Consider the following 10,784-nt stretch of genomic DNA (forward strand, 5'->3'; position numbering starts at 1 on the left):
TATTAAATGATTGAATAAGTAAATGAAACAAGCTATTTCACTTTGCCCCATCCACTTTGTCCCGTATGTACTTGACTAATTGTACAACTCATTTAAAATACAAATAAGCTTAATATTAACTAAATTAATACTGCATTGAATATTAGAAGGTCTCAATTATTACTTAAAATGTTAATAACAAGAACTGTATAATTTTATAGTAACAAAAATTGACTTACAACAAAATATTACAATATGAGTACCAATTTTTTAAATTTGCCTGCATTACCAGGCAATATTACCTGTTTTAATCTTCGGCGGTATTTTTTTCCTGACTGGAATAGACTACATATGGTACTACATAGTTAAAATATGGAATACCAGATAGGTGGAGCTAAAAGCAGAGTAAATATTTTACCATTTCCCTTTGCTCTGCGATTTCCCTTTGCCCCCTGATCCCCTACTTGGCTATCCCCTACTTGGTACGATCTATGCAGGAGTTGTACGTTTAATCAAAACAAAAATCGAACATTTGACGTATTGATTGCTCCGTTCTTGCAATCATAATTTAAGATTATAATTTAAGTAAATATAATTTTTTAAGTCTACAAATTTGATCCGAATAAACGGGTGCCGGATAAACGAGGCTCTACTGTGCTTTCAGAAAAACAATGATAGTCAAACGGTATGAAAAGCGAGAAATAAGTAATTTTTTTGGCATTGAAGTTTTTCTGCCAGTCCTTCGATTGAAGGTTCATACTTCGTCCACTTCATCCTAGCAGGTGCCGCATACTTCATCTGTTAACCGATTTCTTTTGTTCGTTTTAATGTTATTTACCGCTGAGGACAAAGTCTCATAAAAAATACGTTGGAGAAAAAATTGTTAACAAAGTCATTGCTAGATTTTTTTTTATGCCCCTAAAAGCGTCAGGTAATCTGTTCCAAGCACTCGAAATATCATTTTCACACATGCACTCTTTTTTCATTATTCAAAGGATTTCGGATATTGCATTTGAAAATAAAATGTTTTATGTTCATTTTTAGCAGAGCTATGGAGTCGGACTGGTTTTTGGGTAAAAGAGATGGAGTCGTTAGAAAACCTGCCGAGTGCGACTCTGGACTTTTTTTTCTTCACTTCTCACTTACTCTCTTTACATTAAAAAAATAATAATAATAACTACCTAATCGGATAAATAAATACCCTTGTGCTGAACAGTAATGTGAGAAAAAACAACGTAAAAAAAGCACTAACTGCAGATTACTGCATGTAATCTGCAATTTGTGTTTTTTTTTACGTTGTTTTTTCTTATTTTACTGCCTAATTGGTTCCATTACATGCACAAAGGCCGACTAATAAGAAAATTACTGCCGTTGGCAACCAGTTGGCTAACTTTCTGTAATAGCTACCTACGCCGTCCCCTAGTTTACTTGTTTTATAATTTTAACTGTCAGCAAAGCGGTTTTGTTGACTAACTTTTATAAGTTATCACTTTAAAATAAACATAATAATGTTTTTTTCTTCGATCTCAGTTATAAAATGTAGTAAAAGGAATGTATCCCTTGAGCAAGAAGACTCGGGTGAAAACTAGAGCCTACATGTACCCGGCCTCTCCCCGCAATGTAGTGAGTGCCCTTGACCTCACTTGTTAAGCATTAAAAAGGAAGTAAATTAATCCTTTTCAGTGTTTTATTTTTCTTTTTAAAATGGAAGTTTTGAGTAATTTCACTTTCAAAATCGCAACTAGTGGAAAATTTAATTTTAAAATTGAATTTCTAAAATTGTATGCATCTTAGGTTTACAATAAAAAACAACGCAAAATTTCACAAAAAAGCATTAATATTTGTTGTGGGTATTTTTCCCCTTTCCATGAGGGTGGAAAATGAAAAAAAAAAATAAAAATAATAAATAAATTTAAGAGCAGGAGTTGGAGTCGGAAGTTTCAAAATCCAAGAGTCAGACATTTAACTTCCCATTCCGCAGCCCTGGTATTTAGAGTTATCAAAAAAGGAAAAAATCGGAAACTGATACAGAGGTTTTGATTTGTAAATTTAAAGAAAACCGTCTAAATTGTACAGCCCTTTTGTTCACAAAATCGTTGTTTTTGGATTACAAAAAAAAAAAAAAAAAAGTTTAACAAATTATTTCTTTTACGGGTAAACAATTACGTTGGATTGTATTCTAATGTTTTCAGTGAAAACGTTTGCTTTTACTCAGTGGGTGAAGTTTTCTCATGTGGTTTACTTCCATCATCTAGTGGAGTTTGGAGGATGCAATTGCCCCCTCCCCTCCCCCCAACCTGGTTTTCAGGAATCAATATAAATAAATAAACGTGGGCGTTGCTTATGTTGTTTTCCGCTATAATATGTATTGAGCACCCTTTTCCCCCTCCCTCGGATGAATTTGAAATCGCGGGACTACATCGTTTGCCCCCCCCCCCCAAACATTTTGCGTGCAGTAAGCAGGAAATGATGACTATGTAACATACACCTTAAATATTAGATGTTTTAAAGTTCTTAAAATATTTTTATTGGTAAATAAATTTGATGAAAACTGGTTTCGTGGCAAAATAAAATACCGAATTAAATCGAATTGTCATAACTGAAAACTAAAACATATTCATGTAAACAAACTTATCGCAAAATAGAATGTGTAACTCTTCAACTGGTCATCTTTTATTACAATTACTAGTATTGCTTTTTTATACAAATAAGTTCTCACAATGGAGCAAAATTTAGCAGATATTATTTGCTTTCAAGGACATTTCAACTGCATTAAGATTGAAATTAAAAGGTGCTCGTATTTTGAGCTTTTGACTAGTTCTTGTCCAATGAACTTTTTTAATTAATATTAAATTTCAGCTAAATCAGATTGAATTCTAAAAGAGATTTAATCGATTTTATATTCCAAAGGCTGAGACATTTTTAGGAATATATTTTACAGATGCTGTGTATTAAAATTTTCGGATCGCCTAATCAGTTTCCTTCCATTCCTTTTGACTAACTGTGTTGCATTTACAAAAGCTCAATTCTATTTCATGCATAAATACAATACAGAAAATGGTTATAGAAAATATTTTTTAGTAACTACATAAAAAACAAAACATTAATTTAAAGTTAGAAGCTATCAAATGGTAAGCAGAGGAATTTCCCTTTTTTTAAATGGAAAATTTAAAAATAATCTGATGCTTTTTCCAAAAGCATAGCAACATCAATTCATTGACATTTCTCATCACATTTCAAATTACTGCGAAAATCACATCTATTGCTGTCTTTTAAAACCGACTTTACTGAATAAAATTATTTTACTTTAAATTGATAAATTTGTAACAGGTCCTGTTTTACGATACTAAACGAAGTTTGCATGAAGTTTTCTAGAAACACAATGTACGTTAAAAAAAAAAAAAAAAATTATTTATGAGTTATATCATAAAAACATTACTGATCATAGATAATTTTGCCTTTATAGCTAAAAGGCAAAATCACATCGAATTTAAAGTTAACAGCAATCAAAAATGTTCAATCACTTGCAAATGTCCCTAAAAATGATAAAAAAAATGATGTAAATTATTGGTGAGTTGCATTAAAAAAAAAATTTATTTGTTTAAAACTGCAACAACTTTTTTTTAAAGTTCATAGCGAGCATAAAAATCATCCGTGTTGCTAACAGTAACTTGGTTCCGAAAATATATCAAATGTGAAAAAACAAATAATCGATTAAAATGAAATAAAAACACAAAATTAAGACATAAGATTAAGAAAGCAGAATTTTGTCGGAATGCAGTTTATCATGTTCCTGAAAGGTACAGATAAAAAAGTGTCTGGCAAACAGTTTTACTTCATGTGTTTCTCAAAACATTATTCAAAAGCAATTTTAGAATTGAACAGAAAGGTAACACTTACCCTTGACCAATCACATCTGAAAAGTTTGCTGTTGACTGGAAAGAAAAGGTAAGGTGCACACAAAAACAAACCGGGAATGTGGAATTGTGTTTGTTGTTTACGGGTTACGGTCGGAAGGTGGCGCTATGATTTCTTTAAAATTATAGTAAAGAATCTTCAATTGCTTCAGGCCAAGGACTCAATAGTTCGAGATAACAACACAATTTTACAAAAACTAAATAAATAAAATAAAATAAAATAGTTTGAATTTTGAGATCTTGAATTCATATTATGTTTTTCGCAAACACGAATTGCGATATATTCGTCGGGTTTCTTGTTTCTACCAGGGGTGTCCACCTAGGGGTGGGGTGGGGGGTTCATGGTGCAGACTGCGCCGTGAACTTGCGCGAGGCTCTTGATTTAGGGGATCGTAGCAATATTTAAGAAGGTGCGCCCTTGCTCTTGGGGGGGGGGCACACCCCGGTTTCTTCTTATGGCTATTATCGCAACCATAGTTTGAATTCAAGATTTCGAAATTCAAATTAATGAGAGGGGCTGGATGCTGGATGATGTTGTGTGCTGGATATTGTTTCCCCGTAAAAGGGATTGTGTAACGTCAAAAAAGATCGTTTATAAATAGTTTAATTCCAAAGTACATGGACGCCTGTATTATAGCAAAGAAAAACCCGGAGGCGAAAATCAAAGGACGCGGACATCATTCAACGGTCTAGTGAAAATAATAAGCAATTCGAGATTGCTGAGGGGGGAAAAACAGAGAGAGAAAGAAAGAAAAAAAAGCCACGATGATATTGTTTTTAAAAAACAATTTTTAACCTTATCGCAATTCGTTACTGAAACTTTTAAGGGTTTCGTTCAGAGTGCACAAAATGCCAATGCAGATGAGTCACATGAAGGAACCTTCCAGGTAGCCAGTTTAGCTACTGAATTGCCTTAAGCCCAATAAGTGCTATGTAGGACATATAAAATGTTTCTACCAAGCAGTGAATTGAATTTTTCCACGAATACTAACGAATTATAATTGAATGGGAAATTTCAATGTCATGGAGTTGGTAGTAATCGAAATGAACCAATTTGGTTCTATTTTAAAGTAATCTTGATTATTAAATGTTTTAACTTAGTCATTAAGGAATGTTAGCTCTTACGCTGAGAGAAGAAATTGTTTTTCTTCCGTGCTCCTTAATCCGACATCTACTGGATTAGAACTTAAGATCTGATGAAAAATTTGAAACATGATTTTAAATTCTTAGAATGCCATAATAACGCTTGTGTAACAACATAATAATTACACTCATGTTAATTAGTTCCGATACAAAAATTTCCTTATGATTCTGAACCACATTTTGTTCAATGATTTATCTCTATCTTAGTGTTGTCCCGCGAGTATCGAGAAATTTTTAAAAATGCCCAAAAGGTTTGGAGACCCCTGATTTAGAACATCAACAGAGTGGTCCGAAAGTGGGCGTACACCACCCTTTAAATTATTGTGAACTTTACATTAGTGCACTATTGAATGTTTGTTATTCACAGATACCTTGAAACTTTAAGATTCATTAACATTGGTAAAGCACCATCCAGGTCGAAACGCAGCTGAATTCTTTGCCACGTTCTCGCAAATATTTCCGGCACAAATCTCCGAAACTCCGTAAAACATCAACAAGAACGTGGCGCAAATTTCAGCTGTGTTACGACGGCATAGATGGTGTTCTAAGGATGTTTTTCTTAAGACTTCAAGGTATTATCCGTTTTTCACGAGAAAGCACTTTGCCATGCCTCCTCGAACGTAGAATTCCATTTTACATGAGGGATGATCGATATGCAATCAACGCGCTTCTAAAAAAGACAACCAGGCAGCCTTAATCTGGGCGTGCATTTTAATGCGCAAAAAAAGTGTCAGTGTCCTTTACATCACTTGCTTCACTTGTCTGTTGTCATTTTAGTTACTCTTACATTTTAAAAACTGCTGCTTTTACAACAAAATGCTACGATCCGAATACACCTTCTGCCAAAAACAGTGAAACAGAATCATCGGATACCACATGACGTGGGAGGACTCAAGTGCCTTCTTGTGAAAAACGGACAATATCTGTTTATAACAAACTTTCAACCGTAACCAACATAAAGTTGAAAATAAAAAGGGATGAATGCTCAGTTTCAATCTACTTCGCATAGCTTTTAAATGACATCAATTAGCAATTTATGTATGCATTTATTTTTACAGAACGAAGACGAGGAAGCACCCGAAGTGTCCAACATCCCTCGCAAAAGCGTCGTGTACAACCGTCCGTTGCAGAACACAGAGAATCCTTATTCCTTGTGGCCTTCCAAGCAGCGCATCCAAGAAGCCACAAGATTCAACGTACAACCTGTCGCTGGAGGAGATGAGGTTCCGACCATGCCTACCATCCGTAATGCCGTTGCACGCAACCGCAGGAGGAGTTGCTTTCCAGGAGGACAACAACCAGGAAGACCGAGCACCGGTGCCCCTCCAACTAACCGGAAATCGGAAGAGAAAGACCAAGAAACGACGGCCTTCTGATGAGCATCAGTTTCATTTTCGATTCGTATAGTTCACAAGTTGTACACACACAGTGTTTGAATGTTGATCATTCTTATAGCTGCGCGTGGGGGGATTCCGTGTGCTGATCCCAAAAAAGATTTGGATTGTTTCAGAAATGTGGGGTCTCGATGGAATGAATCATCTTAAACTTCCACTACGTCCTGTGGGAATGTACTTAGAAATGACAATTGTGATTTCATGGTCATCTCTAAGACCCCATACAATGTATCAACATACATTTTCTGTTTTTGAAATGTGATGAACTGAAAATTTCAAAGAAACATTTAGTATGCTTATAATATATTTATGTCTCTTGCTTTCCCATGCAGTTTAAACAATTTTGATTATGTTAGACAGAAACAAAAAAAAAAAGCCTTCTTTCACAACTCATTTAACTTGTCTGCTATACTTCACGTGTGGAAAAATGGAGGACCACTTGATGTTTTCTCACATGGTATACTTAAAATGACTTTCAATTTATAATATTTTTCCTCTCTTTATCGTACAGTAGTTCTGTCACATTAATTCAGCTGCCTATCGTATATCCAAATGTATGTTTAAACTATACGCAGAATCGTTTACTTATAAATAAACCTCTTTCATTTGTTGTGAGATCTCTTCGTGGAAGAGTTTGAAACTCTTTGAAGTGCACAAGAAAATTACGCAACGTCTTGAACTTTGAACAAAATTCATCAGAAGGGAACGAAATAAGCATAAACCTTATGAGAGTGTCAAAAGCTGATTCCTTGCTGATTTTTTGAAAATTGGTAGGGAATCAGGATAAAAAGACAGCTAGTCAATGGTTTTTTGGCTTTATGTATCATTTCAGATAGAAATGTAACACTGCTAAATTTACGCAAAAGTTAGTTTCAAACTAGCACCTGATTTTTTTTTTTTTTAAATTTCGATTCTACTTTCTTTTAGCTTTCTTCAAGATTAAAAATAACTTTAAGCTCTAGTACCGGTTTAGAAATTCTTTTAAAAATTTTTACGATTAAGTGAATGTTGCCTGTATAGTTTTGCTCCTAAATAACTAAACCATCGCATTTGTTTATTTTTCTGATGCATTTAATTGAATTTTAAATAAATTACTTCGTTGAAAAAAAAACATTCAACGTTTTGGCTTTTTTACAAAATATTTTTAATTTAAAATAGCTTATGTTTGGAATTACTTATAAGTTACTCGACATCAAAATAAATTTTAAAAAATAAAAAATTTCGATCAAATGTAACTATTACTGCAACCAAGATTGGAATTAAATTGGAGAAGGATCAAACTTTTCTATCTGTCATCATACAGAAGTAATATGTACATTGCATTTGTTTTTAAAGTATTGTAGCTATGCCTCATCTATGTATATATTTCAAAATATTTAATTTCAGTAAATTGTGTATGTCCTAAAAATATTTTCTCTATTATTTCATTGTATTAGAATTTCTTTTAAACAAGAAATAAAGTCCATTTGTCTTATGTTCTAGTCATTTTCATTTGTACAGTGAGGCACAAAAGTTTAAGCACGACCGAATTCTTTTGATAAAAAGAAAAGTATACACCGAACAACTTTGAAATGTTTACTGTATTTAAACAATCAGCTTGCAGATTCATGTTTCAAATTTGGAAACAATTCCTAGAAATTAAAATAAGATTTCATTAAAAAAAATCAAAATTTTGCTGTCGCAAAAGTTTAGGCACGAAAACGAAATATTTACATTTAAGAAAGCATAAACGTATTTTAGTAGTCTATGTTGTTACCATTGCATGCATCTGATGAGCTCGAATACCTGATTTTCCATTGATAGAACGAGATATTGGATTATTTCAGGAGTGAGTCTGTACCAGGCTTCCTCGATTGCTGATTTGAGCTCTTGTACAGATAAATACTGCTTCCCATTCTATTATACGTCACGAAGAGTCCCCAGTAGAGAAGTCCCCAGATGTTTTCTATGGGATTGAGATCTGGGCTGAGTGCTGGCCTGTTCATTACACTAATATTTTGAGATGTTCTTTTGTACTACGGGAAGAGTGTATATTGATGTGTTGTCTTGCTGGAAAATCCAATTAGTACCCACTAGGACTTCACCAAACGACAACAAATGCTTGCTTGGAGTATTTTGATGCGCTACTCAGTTTTGTCTGCCGTTTAAAAAGCTAAGGGAAGTTTGTCCATTGAAGCAAAAAGCGCCCCATACCATGAGCGAGCCACCACCTTGTAGCCTACTGAATATGCACTTCGGTTCTGTCCTCAAGTCGGGCCAATAGTATGAGAACTCATCTGGACCAGGGCCGCGCCAAGCCTGATCGGCGCCGTCGTGCAAATGTCTTTTGAGCGCCTTTATGCTCTGGCGTTCGAGGAAAATATAGTTAACACCTGGTGGGAGATTTTGTAGACACAAATATAAAACGAAAAAAATGCGTTTGGCATTTAGTTTACACAAAAAAAAAAAATGTGTGAATATTTAATTTCGCATTATGGTGTACGTTTTTACTTCATATCTCGAACTTATTTTGAGTTCAGCAGCTCCTCTGATATGCTAATGCGTTTTGGAAGAAGAAAATATATTAATATCTAAGTTAAAGTCACTTTGAATATCTATCTAATCTCTAAGTGATGAATAATTAATGACACTTTTATACCTGTCAACAGGAGCAGTGACGCAAATAAAAAATAGGTTTAGGCACAAATTAAAAAAAAATAATAATAGTTTTAATAAGAGCGGTTCGGGGATTCTCCCCGGAAAATTTTTGAAATATGTAGTTTAAAAAACGCAATTTTAGACGGTCTTTGGTGGTGTTATGGGGAAAATGGATACAAGGCGAACTGCGGAAATTTATAGAATTTGGAAGTTTTAAAACATGATTGTATAGTTCATATCTATAGACGTTAGAATAAGGAATGGAACTCTAAGATTCTACCCGATCGTTTTTTTCTTTGAAAAATAGATAGAAATCAATTCCCCTTTTCTCCCCACCAATTTTTCGATATAGAACAAAATCGCAATTAAAGACATTTTGAAGATTTTTACAAGAAGGGAATTCTGGAGCTCCACCCGCCCCCCCCCCCTGATTTTTTTTTCAAAATTAAAGTCCTAAAAACGTAAGCAGTATTCTATGATATTAGGGGAAGTGGTTCAGAGGCTATACTAAATTAGGTTTTTCAAAAGACTTATGAAAAATTTGAGTTTTTATGATATTTAAAAAAAAAAGAGGTTCGGAGGCCTTTGACCGAACATTTTCTGATAATGAAGTCTTAAAAACGTGATTATAAGACCATATTTGGTGACATTAGGGCCGGCATCCTTTCGAAATTGAAGCTCTAAAAATGCAATTAAAGTGATTTTCGAACGGAGTTTCAAGCGATGTTTTTTCAGATTCGGGAGCTTTCTCGAAATTTTGTGAAATTGAAGATCTGGAAACGAAATTTGAGATGCTCCGTAATGCTTTTAGCTGGGGGGGGGGGGGAGCAATTCGGTAGAGTAGCATTTCGAAAACGTTCTTATTTTCAGGCGAACTAGAAAAAAGAAAAGGAATAGGACAGAGGGGGAGTAGCTGACCAATTTGTGGATATTAGTTTTAACTCAACATCATTATTTTTTCCTTATTAAAACCACTTTGTTGGACGCGTCCCCCCCCCTTCAGAAGTAAATGAAGGGGGGGGGGCTGTCCTTTGGACAACTCTGGTTGCTCCACGAAACAGGAGGTGACTGATTATATTTCTGAATTAAAGGATAACATTGCAGAGGATATTCCGCTTTAAAATCTGAAACTGAAACTTGACGTTAAAACGAATACTTCCAACTTACGAAGTCGTTAAAAAGGCATTGAATTTAATGTCTAAAACAAACACATTGTCCAAAGCTCTTATTCTTAAATTTAATACACAAATAGTTGAAGAAAAAGGGGATGAAGGAATTGGGTAATCATGGTCAAGTCGTTACTTTTCGGAACTAAAAGGTTATCTAAATTATTGTCTACAAAAAAACGCATATTACGCAGAAGTAAATAGTATGCTAATGTGCTTACCGTATTGTTTAATATATGATAACATGATGCAGTGGAATTACCAAAAACAGTAGTTAAAAATCACAAAAAGACATATTGCACACATTATAACATATTCACCGCAAGAACAAAAATGAAGAATAGCAAATTTCTCGCGCTGCTTCGTATGCTCAACCTTGTGAAAGTATAGACATACCGAAATAACATTTATGACTCCACATATGAAGAAAAATGCCGATGTATGCATTAATTAGCATCGCGTGTTTTCAGTGTAAAAGGTTGCGCTTCTGAATAGCATATTCAGACAAAACAAGGCATCTTTCCACCCTTATAGATAGGCAGCAAGGA

General features: G+C 34.2%; 1 protein-coding gene across 1 annotated transcript in view; it reads left to right on the forward strand.

Annotated features, from left to right (window-relative positions):
* The window catches only part of LOC129216098 (uncharacterized), a 147,673-nt gene extending 139,766 nt beyond the window's left edge, over positions 1–7,907 (forward strand). Inside the window, exon 18 of the mRNA XM_054850251.1 lies at positions 6,098–7,907. Within this exon, the coding sequence (XP_054706226.1) occupies positions 6,098–6,415 (318 nt within the window). The 3' untranslated portion in view covers positions 6,416–7,907. The remainder of the gene's footprint in view (positions 1–6,097) is intronic.
* Positions 7,908–10,784: the final 2,877 nt, after the last annotated feature.

The sequence above is a fragment of the Uloborus diversus genome, chromosome 2, assembly GCF_026930045.1.
Source record: "Uloborus diversus isolate 005 chromosome 2, Udiv.v.3.1, whole genome shotgun sequence".
In the NCBI taxonomy this organism is placed as follows: Eukaryota; Metazoa; Arthropoda; class Arachnida; order Araneae; family Uloboridae; genus Uloborus; species Uloborus diversus.